The 22,581-nt window shown below is 32.3% G+C and overlaps 3 protein-coding genes across 3 annotated transcripts; all 3 read left to right on the forward strand.

Moving 5' to 3' along the window:
- The first annotated feature begins 2,798 nt into the window (after positions 1–2,798).
- LOC109151369 (pectin acetylesterase 8-like) lies at positions 2,799–8,806 on the forward strand. Its single transcript, XM_019299357.1, has 13 exons — positions 2,799–2,885; positions 3,017–3,147; positions 3,340–3,422; positions 4,762–4,891; positions 5,473–5,552; positions 5,722–5,808; positions 6,332–6,456; positions 6,564–6,624; positions 7,142–7,195; positions 7,284–7,361; positions 7,509–7,590; positions 7,696–7,838; positions 8,629–8,806. The coding sequence occupies exons 2-13, from the start codon at positions 3,027–3,029 to the stop codon at positions 8,749–8,751; spliced, it is 1,167 nt and encodes a 388-aa protein (XP_019154902.1). The 5' UTR covers positions 2,799–2,885; positions 3,017–3,026; the 3' UTR covers positions 8,752–8,806.
- Positions 8,807–12,314: 3,508 nt separating this feature from the next.
- Positions 12,315–13,069, forward strand: LOC109151228 (subtilisin-like protease SBT1.9). Its single transcript, XM_019299147.1, has 2 exons — positions 12,315–12,341; positions 12,467–13,069. The coding sequence occupies exons 1-2, from the start codon at positions 12,315–12,317 to the stop codon at positions 13,067–13,069; spliced, it is 630 nt and encodes a 209-aa protein (XP_019154692.1).
- A 1,788-nt stretch (positions 13,070–14,857) lies between these two features.
- Positions 14,858–19,886, forward strand: LOC109151370 (G-box-binding factor 4-like). Its single transcript, XM_019299358.1, has 4 exons — positions 14,858–15,856; positions 15,930–16,001; positions 17,445–17,474; positions 19,399–19,886. The coding sequence occupies exons 1-4, from the start codon at positions 15,110–15,112 to the stop codon at positions 19,477–19,479; spliced, it is 930 nt and encodes a 309-aa protein (XP_019154903.1). The 5' UTR covers positions 14,858–15,109; the 3' UTR covers positions 19,480–19,886.
- Positions 19,887–22,581: the final 2,695 nt, after the last annotated feature.

A 22,581-nucleotide genomic window follows, 5' to 3' on the forward strand; every position in this document is an offset into this window, starting at 1 on the left:
TTGTTGAAACTTAAGGTGCGTATATTTTGTGCTAAGGTGGCAAATTATGTTGTGCAACCGTGTGCACCATTGGATCTATAATTTATATACTATAGATCCATAATTTCTATACTCTGTATTCACAAATCACTGAACTATATGTTCATAATTTGATAACTATACAGTTTATAAATTATGAATCTATAGTATAGAAATTATAAATCTAATCTACAGTATAGAAATTATGAATCTATAGTATAGAAATTCTGAATCTATAGTATAAAAATTATGAATCTATAGTATAGAAATTATGAAACTATAATATAGAAATTATGGATCCAATTCTGTGTGCATGGTGCACACGGTTGCACAGCATAACGCTCCGCTTAAGGTGCGTGAAGTTTGTGCTTAAGGTGTGGGTTTTGTGCTTAAGGTGTGTGGGTTTGTGTTCTTAAGGTATTTTGTTTGTGTGCTTAATATGCGTGTGTTGTGTACTTAAAGTACGTCAGTTTAATGCTTAATGTGCGTCCAATCGCACAAGCGCACTGGAAGCCCTTCCCGCACCTAATACCTTCCCTATATATATATATATATATATATATATATATATATATATATATATATATATATATATATATATATATATATATATATATATATAGAGAGAGAGAGAGAGAGAGAGATTATCATAAAATTAATTGTAATAATTAAAAAGAAATCCAACGATCCATATTTAATTGTAATTATATTATTATTAAGGTGATTATTAACTTAATTATCATAATAATTATTATTCAATTATACTAATATATGTGCAATTAATTTCTTAATTATTATAATAATTAATAATTATTAGATATTGATGGAGAAAATTAATCCCGGGGTATGTAATTATAGGGTCAATAATCTCGCACATGAAAATATGAATGATAAAAGGGTGATTGCAGGGAATCAATAAACAAGTGCACAAGGATTTAACGTGGAAACCAAAGTGGTAAAAATCACGAGCCTTTTTGGGCTAAGCCAAGCCAAAAATCTTTTATTATATTTGTAGCAAGTGTAGTACATGTACATAGGTAGGGCCATGGCCATGAAATATATGGAAGAAGAGGTTTTATATGTACAGAGGAGAGGTTTTATATTTGAGATTGACGTGAGCTTCCTCTGTCTTCGTGGGCCTTTATATAATATCACCTTTCTGAAGTTGCAACATCCCCTAATATTAAGGCCACGTAATGTTCCTATTTTCTTGGCCTGACTCTTTCTTCTCTGACTGCATCTTCCCTCATAAATAATAATAATAATAATAACACCCGCATGGGCAGCTCAACTGGTCACATAGGTGAAACTTTGGAAGAATGACTAGGGATTGAGTCTCACCAGCGAAGGAGTGTTTTAGTTGGGAGATTGAGTTTGATTTTAACTACAATATTATGCAATACTTATCTTAATAGTAGGACTGTATTGGACGGGAAATTAAAATGGAGAATTTTATTTTTTATATATAATATAGAATATAGATTCGTATAAGATAGTATGAGTATAATATTATATAGATTGCATAATATAATATTAAAACAACTAATATATTAAAATTAATGAGTTTAAGAAATTAATTACATAGATAATCATTATGTTAATTAAGATAATAATTACACGAACATTATTATAATTAAAATTAAACATGTGTTATTGAATTTTTTTATAATTAAAATTAATTTTTTTGATTATACACACACACACACACTGAAAGTATAAAAGTATAATTGCATAATATTAGTATAATAATAATTACCTAATAGCTAATAATTATAATTATTATGGTAATTAAAAGATTAATTGCACAAATATTAGTATAATTAATTAATAATTATTATGTTAATTAAGCTAATAATTACAAGGATATTAGTATAATTACAATTAAACATGGATCATTGGATTTTTTACATATAATAATTACAATTAATTCATTCATATATAGAGGAGGAGGAGGAAAAACAAAGTAAAGCCAGTATTGTGAAAATGAATATACTTAAGGTATAAAAGTATAAATTTTCAAAAAAAAAAAAAAAGGTATAAAAGTATAACTGCACAGATATTAATATAACTGACTAATTATTATGGTAATTAAGCTAAACATAGATCGTTGGATTTATTTTTATAATAATTATAATTAAATTATTTATCATTTTTTTCCTATTTATTTTAGTAATAATATAATTACATAAATCATATTACATATTGATTTTTTAAAAATAATTGCAGACAAACGAGTCATATATTATTCAATTAATTGCGTGATACTTTTGTACTAATTTTATAATAAAATAAATGTACATTTATAAATTTTGAGTTCATTTAATATAAACATAATAGATAATTTTTAAAAAAAAAAAAAAAACTAGAGGGGGGCTAAAAGTGTATTTTATCCCTACTATATCAATATATACATACATATTTATTAAAAATTTTAGGGTGAGGGGCCAGGGCCCCCTACCCCTAAGGTAGCTCCGTCCTTGCACCTAATGGTGCATTTATAAGTATCTAATGGTGAGTGATCGTACGACTGCACAAAAAGCATTGTCCGCATGGGAATCTTACCCTATATATATATAGTGCAAGTAAAAAAACCAACCTTTTCCTTATAAAACCCCCCACAGACTAAAAACTGAACATACAATATAATATTTCTTAACCACAAAATGATAACTGATCCAACAAATTAAAGCCACCAAAATCTCCAATTATTTCTCTCTGGTTAGTGCTATGCATGCAGGCCAACAATATATATGTAGTTGCTGTTTGTTCCCAGTCTGTTCACTCCCTTTTTCATTAGCTTCAAATCTCCCTTGTCTTAGTTGATTCATACCCTCTGGAGCTGAGAGGCGGAATTTATCCGTCATTTGGTTAGTTCTCATAACGCATTATATTCCAACATGTTTAATTATATATGTTTTTCTTTAACTCATTAATAATATTAATTTTAGCTTTAACATTTTGTTCATATTTTGTTTTAATTTCTATATATGTTACGTAGAACATATATAATGGCACGGCTGTCCCAGTGGCTATGCTTCTTCGTGGTCTTATTGACTATTCTAAGGAAGATAGAAGGCAAAATAAATGTTACTTTAACAACCCTTGAATCGGCAGTGTCTAAAGGAGCAGGTAATTAATTAAATGCTCAAGTATACTCTTTATAATAAATAATATTTTAATAGTACAATTTATTTAAACTTAAAACTAATTAAATTTTTATCAAATTAAAATTAAAATAATATTTAATACATGTTTGTGTATATATATATATATATATATATATATATATATATATATATATATATATATATATATATATAGTTTGCTTGGACGGCAGTGCACCTGGATATTACTATGACAAGGGACATGGAGAAGGTGTGGATAATTGGGTGATATTCATAGAGGTATGGATACACACACACATTTATTTATATATGAAATATAAACTATTATTGCTTTTAATATATTTTGATTATATTTTTTGTAACCATATAAATTAGTGTAGTACTATGTTAACGTTCTATTTTATGCTAATTATTTACTGTGATTGACTAAACTTTTAATCAAGGGCTTTGTAATTTTTTATTTTTTATTTTTAACTTAACTTAACTTTTGGTCTCGTGACTATTGCATTATTTTCACTTTTACTATAGTCGATCAATACAATTACTATGACACATATATAACTCCAACATTTTTATATATGCAATAAAAGTTTTTTTTTTTTTTCACTTTTAGTCACATGACTATTGAATTATTTTTACATTTAGTCCCAAACTATTAAATTTTTTACATTTGATCTCATGACTTTCAAAAGCTTGCCACGTTTGGTCCTTTGACCTAATTTACGATAACAGTCACTTGACTATTATGCACTTATGTGCACTAATGTTCAATAATATATATAAAATAAGTGCACTCATGTTCAATAACATAGATATACAAATTTGGTCACCGATGCCTAGAAATTAGGTCGTAAGACAAAATATGACAATGTTTTAAAAGTCATGAGACTAGGCCTGTTTGGTACAATGTAGTTTGGTTGTAAAAGAATTGAAATTCAATGAAAGCTGAAATTACATTGTTTGGTTGGAGGGAATTGCAATTCCGATGAATTGCAATTCCATCCTTGTGCTGAATTACAATTCATGCCTCCACCCTAGGAATTGCAATTCCATGCTTTGTGGAATTGCAATCTCATTAAAAATTACCAATTTACCCTCATTAGCATTATTATATTAATATTATATAAGGGCATTTTAGTATTTATTTACTTTTCCCTCTCAATTCCTCATCACCCTATTTCTTCCTGCCAAATAATGTAATTTAAATTCCCACTTATTCTTTTCCCACCGAATTACAATTCATTTCCCCCCTAATTCCTTCCTTCCAACCAAACGCCCCGTAAATGTGGCAAGATAAAGTAGTGGACTAAATGTTAAAAAGTAATAATCAGGATCAAATATGGAAATTATATTAATCAATAGGTACTTCTAGGATCAAAAGTGGAAAAAAAAAATCCTTGACAAGAGGGTGCAGTTAATAATAGTATTTGATCAAGTGGCATAGATTGATCCCCAACACTCCAACCCCTCAAATGCTTTAAACATTAAAAATAATAAAAGAGATTACCCTAATTTTATTTTTATTTTTATTAGCAAGTTGATTGCATAATTTGACTATGTTTTTAATAGAGTAATTATTTTAAATTAAAAATCATATTTTGAATAATTCATTATTTAGGGAGGAGGTTGGTGCATGAATGCCCAACATTGCAAGTATCGAGGCCCGTCAAGATTAGGGTCTTCAAAGTATATGTGGCCAGTCTTTGAAATGGGAGACTTGTTAAGCGATAGTCCTAATGAAAATCCAGGTAATTATTACAAAACCATGAGGTGTCTAAAGCAATTGTTATATCATAGATCAGGGTTTGTACTGTGAATTTGAATCTTGGTCTAAAAATGATGTGTCTGTGTTATACATTTAATTTGATACACATTTAATTTGTATCAACAGTTAATCGTTTTTGTACTTGTAAACGAATTGAGGCACATCTACATACACATAACATGATAACTATACACACAAATCGTTTACTGCAAACACATAACATCTTATGTGTCTGCAGTTAACATATCATGTACCTGCAATTATCATTTTGTGTGTCTTCAAATTGTTTACAGGTACAATTTTGGACCAAGATCCACAATGTAAGATAGACCTTGGTCCATGGTATAATTTGTCGTGTCCTGAGTTGTATCATACTACAGACTAATCCTCGTTCATACTAATTCGACCCAATTAAAAAACAAAATACTGGTTAATTATATTGATTTTTTAACGAACAGATTGGAGTTTTAAACTCTTGTCCTCTCTTAATTTTTACAATTCTTTAATTGCCCTCAACTAATTTTCTTCTTTATTTTTACATATTTGTTGGAATTAAATTTACAGAGTTCTATAACTGGCATAGAGTTCGTGTTGCTTATTGTGATGGATCATCTTTCACCAGTGACGTTGATGGAGTTGACCCAGTAAGCCCAACACACTCATATAATATGTTGATAAAAATTCTCTAATATATATCTTTTTAAATTATTTTGCTCAATCTTGGAAATGATAATATTTGATAAAAGGTTTTTATTTGATGATATATGTTTTACTGTTCGTTCATGTTTCTGATACTAACTAAATTATTATCAGGCTACAAACCTAACCTATAGAGGTGTAAGGATTTTTGATGCATTGATGGAGGACTTTCAAGCAAAGGGAATGAAAAATGCTAAAAATGTATGTCATTTTGCATTATTCTTAATTATTATTATTATTATATATATATATATATATATATATATATATTCCGCATTTTGGACTAAATTTTAATTACACATAATTTTGTAGTTAATGATAAGTAGAAAATGTATTTATACCACTATCTCTCTCCGTCCTATTTTACGTGTCTGGTTAGGTTAACGATTGAAATTCTCCGTCCTATTTTATGTATCTGGTTCAATTAACAATCAAAATTTGACTGAATTATTTTTAACTCAATTTTTTTTAAAAATAAAATTGATATATTTAGAAACTACAATTAAAGTACTATTAAACACAAAAATTTAAATTTAAAAATACTACTGAAAATAACCAAAGAAATAGTTAATTTGACCAATGAATAATAAATAGTGATAAGTAAAATGAGACCGAGGGAGTACTAAATATATTAAATGTACTAAAACATGCACTAGCTCTTTTATTTATTATTAGCGATTAGCGATTTACAATTTTAAATACTCATAAATTTGTAAATATGCAGGCAATCTTTGCAGGAAATTCAGCTGGGGGAGTAGCTGTGATGTTACATTGTGATTATTTCCGTGCTCTTTTTCCAAACACCACTAGAGTGAAATGCCTTGCAGATTCTTCCTACTTTATAAATGAGTAAGATTCAATTATCTAAAAAAAATTATTTATATTGTCAAAATTTGAAATTATATCATACTACGAGTGGTCTTGAATTGTAATTTTTTTTTGTCACCTATTAACAGCGAAAAATTGGAAGGAGACAAACTATTTCAATCAAGTTTTGACTATTTAGTTGATTCAATGGTATTGTCCACTTCCCTACATCTTTTTCATGTTTTCAATCAAGTATGTTATAGTAATACTAAGAACATCCCCAATTGTTAATAGTTTTTGAAAAGTTTGTGCATGTGTAACTAGGAAATAGAAAATGTAAGGGAAGGAGAAAAAAAATAAAAACAAAAACAAAATCTAAAAAAAAAACAAAATTAAAAAAATAAAGATTTACGTGTCTCACGCGGATTTTTGTGATTTTTTTGTGGGGTCCACAGATCTAACAAAAATAAGTTCCTTAAATAAGTTCCTTAAACAAAGTCTTCAAATCTTCTCTTTTTTCCACATAAGTTATGTTCTTTTAAAAAATTGAGCAACTCCACTTATGGAGATGCTCTAAGGAGTACGCGATTGACAGATGCTGATTTTAAATATTTTTTTATTATAATAATTTGATTAAAATAGGCTTTGCAAGATACCAAAGTTTAGATTTGTTTACTTTAATTCATTTGTTGCTCAATAATGTTTTGCTTATAATAAACACGTGTAGGGATCAGCTAAATGGTTGCCTAAAGAATGCACTTCAAAGATGAAAGCTTCATTGGTACTCTTTGAAATAATCTTTTATTATACATTATGACCCTCAACTTTGGCTTTTCAAACATTGACCCTACAACTTTCTTCAATTTCAGTGCTTTTTCCCTCAGTATTCACTACAATATGTCAAGACTCCAATTTTTCTAACCATGTCAGCATTTGATCAAATCCAGGTTTAATTTGCTCCCTTTAAGTGAATGAAATATTATTTTGCTTCAATAAATCTCATTTATTATATATAGTAACTCTTGATATTAGTATTTAGTATAGATCGGTACATTATAATTAATAGAATTTTATATTTATTTTCACAATTTTAGTTGAAGTATGGTTTGACGATGCCAATTGTGAGTTGTGTTACATATAACAACTGCACCCTTAACGAGATGAAAATAGCGCAAGGTCAGCAATATTTTAAATATCAGTAAAAACTGAAATTATTTAATATCTCAAGAGTTTGAAATCATCACTTTCGTTTTTTTTTTTTTTTTTTTTTTTTTTTTTCAGAATTGAGATTGGACTTTTTAAGTTTACTACCTAAAAAAAACTCCGAATCATCAATAGCAATTTGGGTCAACAATTGCGTTAGCCATGAATTCACATATCACTCATGGTATGGACCCAAGAAATTGAGAGTCATTGGCAACAAGGTAAGTTTTTCTTTACAATGTGGGATAACAAATTAAATTGCTCTTTTGTAAAACAAATTAAATTGCTCTTTTGTAAATAAAATACTTTACTTTAATTATTTATAGAAGTGGTTTTTTTTGTAAATAAAATACTAGTTTATTTTAATTATTTATAAAAATATTAGTGCCCCTCATCCGTCTAATAGAACAACATTGATGCACAAATTGAGATGACATGAATATTGATGCACAAATTGAGATGACATGAATATTGAGATACCGACGGACTAACTCAATAATTTAGCAGGTAGTATTTGAGAGAGGTCGTATTTGAGAGAAGAGATCAATGTTCGAAATTAACAACGGTAGTGTAGCGATTATGTTTAAAGTGGACAGATCCTTTGTGGGCATCAGCATTTAGTCATGTCTGCTAAGTCACTGAGTTACCATGATTTATCTCCTCTCACACGCTTTGTCGGGCCGAGTTCTAAGGAACCTTTAGGGTTGGGATTCAATCTGTAAGGAGAAGAAAAAAATGTTAAGTCACTGAGTTACCGTGATTTATCTCATCCCTAATGCTCTATCGGATCGGGGCGTGAAGAGCCCGTAGGATTGGGATCTTGGGCATTTAACTTTTAGGAGAAAGAATATTGAGATAGGCTACTAATTTTCACATCCAATTAGTAGGGTGCTACCCCCAATCCACCATTAAATGTCACTCTAAAAATATTATAAAAATGTATTAATTATATATTATATGAGTTTGTTATATTATAATTGTCAATTGAAATAATGAAATTATTTTTTGCAGACTTATGCAGAAGTATTTGCTGATTGGTACTTTGATCGAAATACAAGTCCAATTCGAGTAATAGAGAAGTCCAACAAGCCCCTCAATTGCTCTACATTTGAGCAAAATCCACGAAAGCCTTAAAATATTATAGTCCACATGTAATCATCATTCAAGCCAATAAAAGTATTTTTATCTATTTTGGACTAAATTTTTTTTATCTTATTTTATGGAGTTGGATGATGACTTAACCTCAATTATTACATAATAATAATAATAACAACAATAATCCGTATATACTTTTATGTTTATATAATACTATTTCTGGTTCAAATTTGGTGACTTTTGTTCTTAACAATAAACTTAAATTGTCGTTAAGTTTCAAATAAAAATAAAAATGTACTTTCATTAAAAAGAAGGTTAAATAGACCATTCAATTATAGGCTGAAAAATAATTTAAGTCTTTAAACTTTAAATTAGACACCTCAACTCTTCATTTTTATGCAATTTAGCTAATTACTTCTTTATATTGGTTTAAATAAATCAATTGACCTTGTGGTCCAATGTATCAAGTTGAACTCTCACATAGGAGATTGTGAGTTTAAATCTCAATAGAGACGCTATTGACTCTCACTCTTTCAGAATTCAAAAATAAAAAATAAAAGCTCAATTGACATGTAAAATTCAAGATCACAGTAAGGTAAAATTAGTTGTTTTATTTTTTCAAAAAGTACTTTCCAACATTCCAAACAATTACTTTTCTGTTATTATAAAAAGAATTGTAGAAATAAATATGTTTTTATTTTATTTTAAAAAAATATTTTGGTATATTTTTTAAAAAATAATAAATTTATCTAATTTACAAACGAGTATTCACTCTTTAAATTTATTATTTTTAGGGTATGCAACTTTTGATAAAAGTTTGGTTAATCGACCGAATCGAAGAATTTCGGTTAATTGTCGTTTAATGATTAAGGGGGTGTTTGGTAAACCTTGTTAGTTGATTGAATAATTTAGTTAATTAGTAGGTTTGATTAGTTGATATCAGTAGAGCGATATTTGATAAATAAGTTGTTAGCGGATAACATGCAAAATGACTTTTTCAAAAAGTTGTTTTTTAAATTTTAGCATTTTGGAGCAATAAGTTGTTACGAAAAGCTAATTAATCAAATACTCAAATATTGGCTATAATATATATATATATATATATATATATATATATATATATATATATATATATATATATATATATATTTATATATATATATATATATATTTATATATATATATAGGTTAACTATTATTTATACTTACACGTTTTAATTTTGTGTTGTTATATTTGTAATGTTGTTATTGTATTGTTTTTATATATTTTTCTTATAGATTTATTATTATAGGTATATATTGATGTAATTGGTAATTTTAATTTTTATTTATAATTTTAAGAATTTAAAATTTTAATTTAAAAAACTTGAGATAAAGGTCAAATAGACCCTTGAATTATTGATGAAAGTGCAATTAGTCCTCTTAACTACAAAAAAACTTTAATTAGGCATTTAAACTTATAAAAAAAATACAATTAGAACTTTTTACATGTTACCATCAAGTAATAGGTTAAAATTAGATGAATTGGCATCCACATATATCATATATGCTGATATGTAATATATTTAAATAATTAATTTTTTTTTAAATTATTGGCTATCATGGCAGCTTGGTAGCCAACCAAGCTGCCATGGCAGCGTTTATTTATTTATTTTAAAATTGCCTTCCATACTGACAGGTAGGCCATCGGAGAAGTTATAGTTTAGTTTCGGTGATAATTTGAGCTGAAGAGGACACGAGTGGTGGAAAGGACATATAGAACAAGGAGGAACACCGCTAGTGGAACTTATGGGGTGACAACCATCGCCAGATTCGTCGAGTGTCAAAGAAACTAGGCCACCACCAAGGTATCTTGATGAGATTGTATTGATGATGAAATAAGTTGAGATTGAGGAAAAATTGTTCGGTTGACAACGGTGGTATGAAGATAGGGTGGCAGTGGTGCAACGCAATTGGAGGCGGTGATTTTTGCTTTCTAGGGTGGGATGCGATGAGAGTCTTGTTAACGCATCTGCCTCTTGTCTTTGCCTTAACCATTTTTTTCGGTGAAGAGAAACTCCGAGGGAGAGAGAGACGGTGTGGAAAGCAACGACGAGTCGATGAGAATGGATGGTCTCGCAAGTTGAGCGGAGGCGGTGGTGCTGTAGGTCTTGTAATCTGAAAGCAGATGAATACAGGAGAAATAAATTATATATATATATATATATATATATATATATATATATATATATATATATATATATATATATATATATATATATATATATATATATATATATATATAATTGCACTTTGGTGCGAATGGAGCGCCCTGGTGCGAATGGAGCGCCCTGGTGCGAATGGAGCGCCCAGGTGCGAATATGCGAATGCCTGATATCCGTTCACGCGTCCAGATCTAATGAATGAGAAACACTTATTTTTTTAAAAAAAAATACGGTGGCATTTTCGTAAATAATTGAACATCGAAGTGCAAGTAAAATGTATTACAAGTGCATGTAAAATGTATTATAGGTGCAAGTAAAATTTACACTGAACATCAATACTAAGTGCACCTATAGTTATAAGTAGTTGCACCTAGGTGCATGAATGTTTGCGGGTGATTTTCACGGGTACTACTACTCGCTGAACTCCCCGCAAGAACAAAATCGATGTCAAACAGAATGAGCTCAGATCAATGAATGTTAACAAGGCAAAATTACATGCACTTGCAGGCGAAAGTAGGTGCACTTGTAGGTGAAAGTAGGTGCACCCGATCAATGAATGCTAACACGTGGCGCGTGCTGATTGGTTCGCATTTCTCTCCTGGACACCTATTCGCACTTGAACGCGACCATATATATATATATATATATATATATATATATATATATATATATATATATATATATATATATATATATATATATATATATATATATATATATCCTAAAACGACATGTAACTTCTTCGGTGGTCTGCCTAGCAATATGAAAGATAATTTTTTAAAAATAAAACGCTGCCATGGCCGCTATTAATGACTGCCATGGCAACTCAACGATCTTCTTCTAGTCCGGAAGAAGACGAAGCGTCTTCTTCCAAAACTAGAAGAAGACAACTACCAAGCTGCCATGGCAGCCAATAATTAAAAAAAATATTTAATTATTTAAATATATTACATGTCAACATTTAGGATATATGTGAATGACAAGTCAGCTAATTTTAACTCATTACCTGATGGTAACATGTAAAAAGTCTAATTGTAATTTTTTCAAGAGTAAAAGAAATTTTTAGTCTAGACTTATAGTGGCACGGACAATTTTAGTCCTCCATAAAAAATAAGACAATTTGTGGACACTCTTATTCTTATTGTGACGAGGACAATTTTGGTCCTCCGTCTGCATTCCCGTTAGATGGCCGTTTGAGAGGAGGGTATTTGTGTCATTTCATGATATCTCCTCCCCTTTATTCCATCTCCGTGAGTCTCAAAGCTAAAATTCCATCAATCTCCGATATACAATGCACATTGAGCCAATTCCCGCAAATGACCATCTTGACACTTCAGAAGCTCCACAAGAGACGGGATAGCACCAGTTGAAACTATCCCGACCTTGTTTCTGGTAAACATGCCGACAGCGGCGAAGCGGGAGCTAGTCTTGGCGGAGGAACATGACTTCCTGACTAGCTTCCGGATGTCCCTTGCGTTGTACATGCACTTTCTCCAGCTGCTTGCTCACTTTGCTGATCAATGACATTTATCTCTGTAACATTTCTGTAGGTTTTCTCCATTGATGGACAGTCTGGAACTTATATTGTCCATATGGACTTATCATTCATGCCCAGAGCTTTTACTAGCCATCAGAGATGGTTTTCGGCTACCCTTTCTTCTATATCAAACAGTGGGTTTGTGTATGCCTACACTAATGCCATCCATGGTTTTAGTGCAGTTCTTTCTCCAACAGAGCTTAAAACCATCAAGAAATCTCCTGGATATCTGTATTCCATTAAGGATGCTTTGGTTAAGGTTGACACTTCCCACGCGTCGGGATTCCTTGGGCTCAGTTCCGACCACGGTGCATGTCCGGTGACGGACTATGGTCTGGATGTTATTATTGGGGTGATTGACACCGAGGTTTGGCCGGAGAGTAAGAGCTTTGGAGATGATGGGATGGGGGAGATTCCAGCGAGGTGGAAAGAGGAATTCGAGAGTGCAACTCAGTTTAGTCCTTCCATGTCTAACAAGAAATTCATCGGAGCTCATTACTTTAACAGAGGCCTGCTTGCCAAGAATCCTAATTTGACTACTATTTCCATAACTCTGCTCGTGACATGGACGGCCATGGAACCCACACTTCCTCCACCGCGGGCGTCGCCGGAATAAAGGCATAAGAGATGGAATAAAGGGAAAGAGATAGCATGAAATGACAAATATTCTCCTCTCAAACGACCATCTAACTGGAATGCAGACGGAGGATCAAAATTGTACTCGTCACAATAAGAGTGTCCACAAATTATCTATTTTTTTTGTATGGAGGACTAAAATTATCCGTGCCACTATAAGTCTAGGACCAAAAATGTTTTTTACTATTTTTTTAAAGTTTAAGTGTCTATCAATAATTCAAAATCTAGCTGATCTATCCCAAAAAAATTTAACTAATCAATTAACCAATCAATTAACAATTTTTTTTTAAATCCAGTTAATTCGATATCAATTTGATTAACGATTAAGATTTAAAATTTTTTTCAATTCGGTTAATCGGATTCACACCTTTTATTTTTTGTGATAGAGGGCATGTTTGGTTAGCTTGATCCGTCATTTTTTGACGAATTTGACTAAAATCAACGTTTTGACCTAATCAAAATGCTAATTCTAATGTTTGGTTATCAACCGTTTAGAGCAACCCCAATACTACACTGCAATTAGCAGCGTTTGGGGTTGACGTTTTTGGGAAGGGTAAAACCTTCCCCAAAACACCCTCCATTCATTATTTATTATTATTATTATTATTATTATTATTAATAAAAAAAATTAATATTGAATCAAAAGCCCTTCTGGCTTCTCTACTCTTGCCCATCCAATGTGGGATGGCCGGATGGGCAAGAGTAAAACAGAAGTGGCGTTGAGCTCCTTTTCATAAGGGAGCTCAACGCCCCTTTTCTTCTAAACTTCCGATCCCACATCTTTTTTATTTTTTTTCTTATTATTATTTATTAATTAATAACAACAACAACAATAATATTATTATTATTAATATTAGTATTAATATTAGTAACTAGTAATTCACTCGCGCGATGCACGAGAAAAATTATGTTATTATAAATATAAATAAAAAATAGAAAAACTAAAATATTTTAAATTGTTTAATATAATAATATTTTTGAGCTTCCATTGGTCAAGTATTTATTATTTTTATAGAATACAAAATTAAAATTAAAATTAAAATTAAAATTAAAATTTTGTATGGTTAATATAATCTCTAATTATGTGCATATTCAAATAAACTTATAGAGAGAATTTACATAATTATATTGATTTATTCTTGATTGTATTTCATATATATTATAATTTTCACAATACGAATAATAACTAAGATAATTACATTTGGAAAACAAATTTTAAATTTTGTATGAGTAAATTTAAACTCTAACTGAACACATTTTTTTATATGATTATATAATATATAGTTATTTTATTTTTTAAAAGTACATTTTTATATGTATTATATAATATATAGCTATTTTATTTTTCAAATGTTGTGTTTTTTTTTTAATAAAGGATGTTGTAGCATTAATTGTAACATTAATTACTTCCTAAACCATATAGCTTTATTATAGTTAAAATAATAATAATAATAATAATATTTTCAAACCATATAGCTTTATTATAGTTAAAATAATAATAATATTATATATATATATATATATATATATATATATATATATATATATATTTGGTCATTTGACATGTTAATCACTAATTTGAACAGTTAATTTTATCAAACATCTTTTTATAAACTGTTAATACAATTAATTGGTCAAATCCGTAAATACAATCCACTATCTGGTAACCGTTAACACAATCCGCTACGGTTCATAACCAAAGAAGCCCAGAATGTATGATTATTGCTGACTGCTACAGAACTCTAGAACTCTCTCCATCCCTGCTCTCCCACGTGTACGCATCCTCGAATAGTCGCATATCCTCTCTCTCTCTCTTTCTCTCTCTCTATACCTTTCTCCTTGTGTAATCCCAACGAGCCAAAGAACAGGAGTGTTATACTCCAAAACCCTAGGCCAATCCTTTGCTTCCCAAACACCCACATAATCATCACTCAATCTTCGCATAATTCATACGCACATACCTATAGATATTTATAGACCAAGGAATTTGATCGGCGTCCTAGTAATTTACCACTCGGAAATGGCGACGTCGAAGCTTATGGCTTCTTCTTCAACCGCGCAGACTTCTGATATCCGGCGGAAAGCCTCCACCGCAGCATCGCTGTCTTCTTCTTCCACGACTTTACCGGCCTTTTTTCACAATCAGCAATATGCATCAAAGAACCAAGGCGATGATACCAATCCGGATTCGAATTTTATGACCCTCGACAGATTCTTAGAGAATGTGTATGCGGATGATCAAGCGGCGGCGGGTAGCGCACTTCTGAGTGATGGAATTGCGCGGCGGGATGTCGCCGGAGATACTGAGCCGGCCGGCGAGTCGCCGGCCAATGCGCCTGTGGTGCGTAAGACGGTGGACGATGTTTGGAGGGAGATTGTGGAGGGGAAAAGGCTGCAGCAGAAGGAGGCGCCGACTGTGGAGTGTAAGGAAGAGGTAATGGATGAAATGATGACCCTAGAGGATTTTCTGGTGAAGGCTGGGGCTGTTGATGAACCTGCAGTGGCGGCCGGGCATGGGGAGGTGAAGATTGAGCTAGATGGGGAGAGGTTTAGTGGGGGGAGTTTTATGTTTGATAGTCCAATCCTAGGTACTCCTCAGCATAGCATGGATGAAGTGGTTGGATTTGGGAATGTAATGGAGGCAAGTGGATCAGGGAGAGCGAAGAGGCGAGCCCTTTTGGAACCCTTGGATAAAGCTGCCCTGCAAAGGCAACGGAGGATGATCAAGAATAGAGAGTCTGCAGCGAGGTCTAGAGAGCGAAAACAGGTTAAAGATTATTGCTTCCATTAACACCTGCCACATTTTTTAAAAACTAATTTGTGTGTGTGTTTGCTTGCAGGCCTATCAAGTTGAACTAGAGTCTATGGCAGTAAAGTTAGAGGAGGAGAATGCACAGTTATTGAGAGAAAAGGTATTACATTTTGATATGCCCAGTCTCATATTCTCTTCAATGTGGCATTTTGTTACTCTGATAGTTGGATTGATCTGGATTTTGTTGCTTCAATGTGTTACCTATCAAACACAAAGTGTGGAATTTTAAGTTACTATGCTTGCTCCATGGTAATTCTTGTAGTTGTAATTGGACATTATAAAGGGTGGGAGGTTTGGCATGAATTCTAACCTTTTAGTGGTATCTGCTAAAGTGTTTGGGTTTATAATATCTTTGAAGTTTGGGAAGTTCATTTTTATAGGTACTGATCCCCTTGTTAAACTTTGAGAAGATTGCATTTTGTCCTTCAGAAGATTGCATTTTGTCCTTCAATTATGGTGTAATAGTTAAATAAGTACCTAGTGTTGGGTGAATTTATTAAACTCTTATGCCAGTGGTGGCCAGTGATGCTCATCTCTTTGGCCATTTCACATAATTCACCAAACATTGAGAATGGTTTATTGACAGGTTGTAGAAATGGGACAGACTTGAGGAACACCCTCTGTGAATGAGAAAAATTACCTGTCACCTTTGTGGTTGAAAATATTATAGCTATAAAATTGATGCAGAAAAATGCATCAATTATAAAAGGAAATTTCAGTTTTCTTCCTCAACTGTAGATGACTGTTATTTACCTGTGAGTTTATACTTTTGTTGATTAAATTTTTAATTTCATATTGTGGCCAAAGATGACCACAACAGCTTTTTCTGTTGGCCTTTTTAATTTCTCTCACTTGGCATGGTCTGTTGGTCTCCCTAGTTATGGCTGGAGAATGGCAGAAACCATTGCCATGGCATGAGAGATGCTGACTAGCCATCATTGGCATTTATTCTATTCGTTTATGGCTAATTTTTTAGGTGGATCATATTGTTGAATGTTGATATAATATTTGTTATTGATAGCAAAACTGTCAAGTGTTAGTGTAGCCTTCCTTTAATGGTGAAAATCTTTTGTTTGCATGCCATCTTATCACTTTTGTAGTTTTGTTGACTACTAAGCAGTTATCAATTTACACCCAAAGCCGTTTATTTCATTCTATTGTTTCTTGTTAACATTGCCCACCTCTTGCATTAATCATCAAATAGTTCTTTCTTCAAATATATCATTACCTAGTTTCCCACTTTAAGTGAGAAAAAAAAAAATTGCCCAGCAGTCATTCTGCATGTCCTTTTGGACTCTAATTTGGATGATACAAGAAGTCTTTATCATATCATTGAACAATAACACTTCCACACACCCCCCCCCCCCCCCCCCCCCCCCTCTTTTCCATTGATTTGTCTTCAATTTTGGTTTGATTTTTCACATGCATCTTGTTTTGTATTTGTTTGTATTTTTCTTTATATGTTTTTGTATACATATGTTCCTAGCCTGTAGTTGAATTTTTGGAATAATAGCTGAGTTTCTTTTATGGTGCTTATTCTCAGGCTGAGAGGACTAAAGAACGGCTCAAACAGGTATGCTTCAAGAATCCTGTTCTGTAGCTTTGAAATTGCATTGAAGTATTTTCTTTGGAGTGCCTATCTTAAGTCTCTCTCTGCAGTCTGCATATACTACATTTTTATTTATTTATTTAATTTTAAAGGGGATGGGGTTATGGAGATCAGTCTTCAGATTTTATGCCTAGCGTTCTGGTTTCTGTATATGCCAAACATGAACGTTAAAGTCTATTTGTTGCATGCTCAATTATGTTGAAGGCCTGAACTTTGTTTCCTACCAACATCTCTAGTAAAAGTGCCAAGTACTGTTTATCGGAGCTTTGGAATGAAGAAACTGAAGTTAGAACTTTCAGGACATATGTCTTTATCAACATTGAGCATTTGAGCTATGTCTAGTTGGAAACCTAGGATAGCAAGTGGATCACCGAAGCATTATGGAAACCATGTATAGTTTGCTTGTCATGCACTTTTGAGTTTTATTATTAGATCAGTCCCATGCCTCCAACATCCACCCACTGGATTCTTTTTAGGTAAGAGGAGGAAGGAATAACTGAATTTGCTTACTATTGCCATTGCCATTGCCATTGCCATTGCCATTGCCATTGCCAATGCCAAGTCTTTAGTCAATGTTTTAAGTCTCATTTGAGTAGATTACTTAAGAAACTCGTGCTAGTCGATCCATGTAGGTTTGTGAAAATAGTCCTTGAACCCTCCACACCTAGTTGTTCCCTCCCTCTTTCATTTGTTAGTGTTTATCCTATGCACAATGTGTGAGCCTAGGAGCGATACTACTGGTTTGTAACTTTGAAACAGCTTCCCGTCTCTACTTATTTATTAATAAAATCCTTGGGAATTATGGTGCAAGCTAAGACTATTTCACGGTCATATATTTGCGTTTCATAATTATACTGCCAGGATTTTCCTTATAACCATTAAATATCTGAGAGCAATGATTTTGCAAGGGATTCCCCTTTTTGTTGGCATGGAGTAGGTGGTTGGGAATCATCTATACGAGCCTATGAACTTTTGCAGTAGTTTATAACCAAGTTTGGTGTACTTGCTCATTTCTTTTTTTGGGTACATTGGTGTACTTGCTAGTTGCTAAATGATTTATAGTAAAATAATAAAGTGTCAAGTACTAAGATTGTTTTTTTTTTTTTTTCTTTTTTTGTTGGATAATGTAAGATTGTCATATATAGAAGAGGTAATGCTTTTGTGGGCATCTAAAAACAAGTAGTAGATCAGTCAGTATATAGGAATATATTTTAAAAAAAGAGTTGTTCTATTTGGGGCATCCTAAAATGACAAGTTGATAACACGAAATTGATCAAAGAAATGTGTACCAGCAAAGTGTCTTCTTTTCCAGTGTTAACAATAGCCTACTTTTCTCTGCCACACTTAGCATTGGCTAGGGAATCTAACATTTCTTCAAGTAATGTGAGATTTTAAGCACATAGGGTGCTTGCCTAACCTTCGATCATTTTCTTGAATGTCTAATGAACTGCATCATTTTCTTGCTCATTGGAGGCCAATGGCAAAATAGGCGAGGCAAATGAGGGTTCTTTGTTTAAGATCATTACCTCCATGATGGGTGTTTCCTTGTAGTTATAAGCTTCAAACTTATCAACTTGGAACTGGAAATGTTGGGCAGAGGCCGGTGAAGGGTCAAGTCCAGCAATTGGTGACTAGGGGGATTGTTGGGCAGATGCCTAAAGGGCCAAGTCCCAGCACCCTACCTCTCGAAAATGAGGTGGTATATGGAAATAATGCTGCGCATTTGCTACGAGCTATACCTACACGAATGATAGTCCTATACAAGAATATGATTCTTCAAATTTATGTTAGTTATCTTTTTAGTGGAGGTGTTCAATAAATGGGAATTGTGGAGGTGTAAGCTTAGTACCCACCCATTTAGTGACTTGTTGATATTATGGTGGTGCAGTTAATGGAGAAAGTGATCCCAGTTACGGAGAAGCGAAGACCACCTCGAGGCCTACGACGAGTCAACTCAATGCAGATGTAATAGGCAAATGATGCAAAGATATGATGGAGACTGACTGACTGCATATCCCTTTCTTGAGAACTTGGAGGAGGTAAAAGTATGTATGGCTGTCTAGAAAACTTGAATTACCCAGATTTTTGGTGGGTGGCTAGTCTTCAAGGCAGCAGTAATAGTAAGTGGTGTAAAATATAGCTTTTCAGAAATCAGGACAACAATAATATAAATGTCATTAGATAGATGTAGTGTTTATATATATCACCTTCCCAAAGTTAAATGGGATATCTATTATTTATGAGATATATATACATCACTTTCCCATCCCCAGAGTTAAATATGAGGGGATTAAGGTCCAGACTAACATGCTGTACTATTTTTGTTAATAGTGTAGGGTACCTTTTATTATTACAAGATTACTGAGTTTGTTTTCATACTATCTGCATTTCTTATGTTATATTCATGCTCTTGCATTAATTTAGTGAAAGCACAACTTTTTTTGAATGATTCGTCTGATACCACAGGAGGGTTTTTTTTTTTTTTTTTTAAATTAATTTATTTATAAGTTATTATTCACAAGTCTATTGCTGCAATACACTTTCGGCATTATTTTCTTTACATCCTTCCAATTTCAATTCACTAAAATAAACTCGCGATCCGGATTCACTCTACCAAATGATTGTTTGCTTTTTGTCAGTTTGCAACTTTTATTTGATGAAAGTTTATGTTACATTGTCCTTTGTCGTCATTTGTCTTGATCAATGTGGCGCGATAATGTTGGTGTTTTTTACTTTATACAAGTATACATGTATTTCATTATTGTAGTCTCAATTCCTTTTAATTATATTTAGGGATGTTAATCTTAGTTCGAACTTGATGGGTTGACTGATTAAAGAAAAAAAATTTCGGGTTAGACTCAAAAATTTTTAACTCAATAAAGAATCAGTCTGATAAATTTAAAATTGATAAGTTCAATGGTAAGAACGAGCTAACTAGCCCCCGATAGTTTGAGCTACTTAAAGTTATTTTGTGTTATAAGGTGATGTAGAACATAACATACACTATATTGAATTTATAGGTCTCTCTTTAGTATTTTTTAAATAATAATAATAATTTAAAGAATTAAAAAATCATAAATTTAAAAATAGAGTTAATGAACAATTTGGTCCCTCAATTATTAGCAAACTGTCAATGTAGTCCCTCAATCGCTTATTCATCGATTTGGTCCCCGAAAACAATTATTTTTAGTCGATTTAGTCCATCCAGTCGTCGATTTGGCCCCCGAAAATAATTATTTTTAGTCTATTTAGTCCCTCCGGCCATCGACGGAAGACGGCCTGAAGGACTAAATCGATTAAAGATAATTGTTTTCGAGGACCAAATCGATGAATAAGCGATTGAGAGACTACATTGACAATTCACTAATAATTGAGGGACCAAATCGTTCATTAATTCTTTAAAAATATAAAAATAAATAAATGAGTTCAATTTTTTTTTTTTTTTTTTTTGTTGTGTTTTGTTTTTGTTTTTGTTTTTTGTTTTTGTTTTTTTTTTGAAAGCAAGAACTTAATTCATTAAATCTTGAACAAGACAGTTTACAAGGAACGGAGGAGGAGTATCAAACCATTCTTTACAACTCGACTCAAAAATGCCTCCTGAATAATGTTGTGGGCGGCACATGTAGATCGCTTAACAAAACGGAATTCGACAACGCCAATCGTGGATACCAATTCTTTAATATCATCAACTAATAAACCAAAAGAAGAATTAAAAGAAGAAGTAGCAATATAATTAAATGAGTTCAGTTTTGAAAAGTAAACAAACCTCCGAAATTATAGGAAAAGGGCTTTTAGATGCAGAGTTAGGCACAATCTTGGTAAGGATCACACTTGTGTGAGACCGTCTCACGGATAAAAATCTGTGAGATGGGTCAAGTCGAATCAGATCAATATGCAAATGTAATATTTATACTAACAAATGTAATACTAAATCATGAATAAAATGCTTGTTACTTGTAAGGAAAAATATTTTACTTTTGAGGATAAATGTAATATGTTGGTCCCAGTAGGGTTAGGGAGTGAGTCTAGACCGGGGGGGGGGGGGGGGGGGGGGTGGTGTAGACTCACTTAGGTTTTAAAAATTTCTTTGCAAATAGTCAAGTTTACCCAAAAGATAATCTTAACTATAAGTTCAGAGTTTTATGCACATCAGAAATAAATTTAGTTAACCCATTTCAATTTGTTTGCACGTTAGTTAGTTTGTAAAAATATTAGGCTGGGTTTTGAAGATATGCGATAATGAAAGCAATAAAGTAGAGAGAGAGAGAGAGAGAGAGAGAGAGAGAGAGATTTTTATAGTGGTTCGGCTGGTAACTAAGCCTAATCCACTCTTCTTCACAACGCGTGAAGGTTTGCACTAAAATCCCTTAGTTAAAAAACCACCAACAGATCACCACTTGAACACAAAGCCGGCGATGAACTGTTACACCAGGTTTTTCAACTCTTACAGAGTTTACTCCGCTTCTTTCTACTTCTCCAAGTAATGATTACAAAAGGTTGAAGAGGTAAACTTCTTCTTTTCCAACTGGATGTCTTAGCTTGGATGAATTGGATCTTCGCACTTGAAACAGCTCAAGACGTCCTTGAATCTGGATGTAAACTATAAACGTTTGTCTCTCACTGGTCGCAAATACTTATAATTTTCAGAGCTTTCTCTCACTAGAATACTTAGAATGACCATCACCTTCTTATGTAAAAGAAGATGGTATTTATAGACGTGTGAAAATAGTTCCGTTGGAGGAAAAACTAATTTCAAAATGCCTAAGGACCGACGGGTAGAGACTAGCGGGTAATTAGGAGAGTATGTGAATTGTCAAATTTTCCAGCCGTTGATTCCTTAAAGCACGCTGAACATTTTACTTTTGTTCTGCACACGTTATCAGAGCATTTAATGAAAATCGAGCTCGGGATATGTTTCTAGGACTCACTTTGCCTTATAACATATTTACTTCACCTTTTAAGGTTTCAGACTATTTAGGCTCAGAGAATGTTTCTGATAGTCCTATCGAGTTGTTAACTAGGTTAACGCCCTGGACATTGTATCCTCTCGGATATGATTGATTGACTTTAT

The sequence above is a fragment of the Ipomoea nil genome, unplaced genomic scaffold, assembly GCF_001879475.1.
Source record: "Ipomoea nil cultivar Tokyo-kokei standard unplaced genomic scaffold, Asagao_1.1 scaffold2283, whole genome shotgun sequence".
NCBI lineage: Eukaryota > Viridiplantae > Streptophyta > Magnoliopsida > Solanales > Convolvulaceae > Ipomoea > Ipomoea nil.

Bases quoted from the DNA above. Each gene is read 5' to 3' on its own strand.
- LOC109151369 (XM_019299357.1), top strand. From the start codon at position 3,027: ATGGCACGGCTGTCCCAGTGGCTATGCTTCTTCGTGGTCTTATTGACT. The intron at 5,553-5,721 runs GTAAGCCCAACA...AATTATTATCAG, and splicing joins ACGTTGATGGAGTTGACCCA to GCTACAAACCTAACCTATAG. The intron at 6,625-7,141 runs GTATTGTCCACT...AAACACGTGTAG, and splicing joins ACTATTTAGTTGATTCAATG to GGATCAGCTAAATGGTTGCC.
- LOC109151228 (XM_019299147.1), top strand. From the start codon at position 12,315: ATGCCGACAGCGGCGAAGCGGGAGCTA. The intron at 12,342-12,466 runs GTCTTGGCGGAG...ACATTTCTGTAG, and splicing joins CAGCGGCGAAGCGGGAGCTA to GTTTTCTCCATTGATGGACA.
- LOC109151370 (XM_019299358.1), top strand. From the start codon at position 15,110: ATGGCGACGTCGAAGCTTATGGCTTCTTCTTCAACCGCGCAGACTTCT. The intron at 16,002-17,444 runs GTATTACATTTT...GCTTATTCTCAG, and splicing joins CACAGTTATTGAGAGAAAAG to GCTGAGAGGACTAAAGAACG. The intron at 17,475-19,398 runs GTATGCTTCAAG...ATGGTGGTGCAG, and splicing joins CTAAAGAACGGCTCAAACAG to TTAATGGAGAAAGTGATCCC.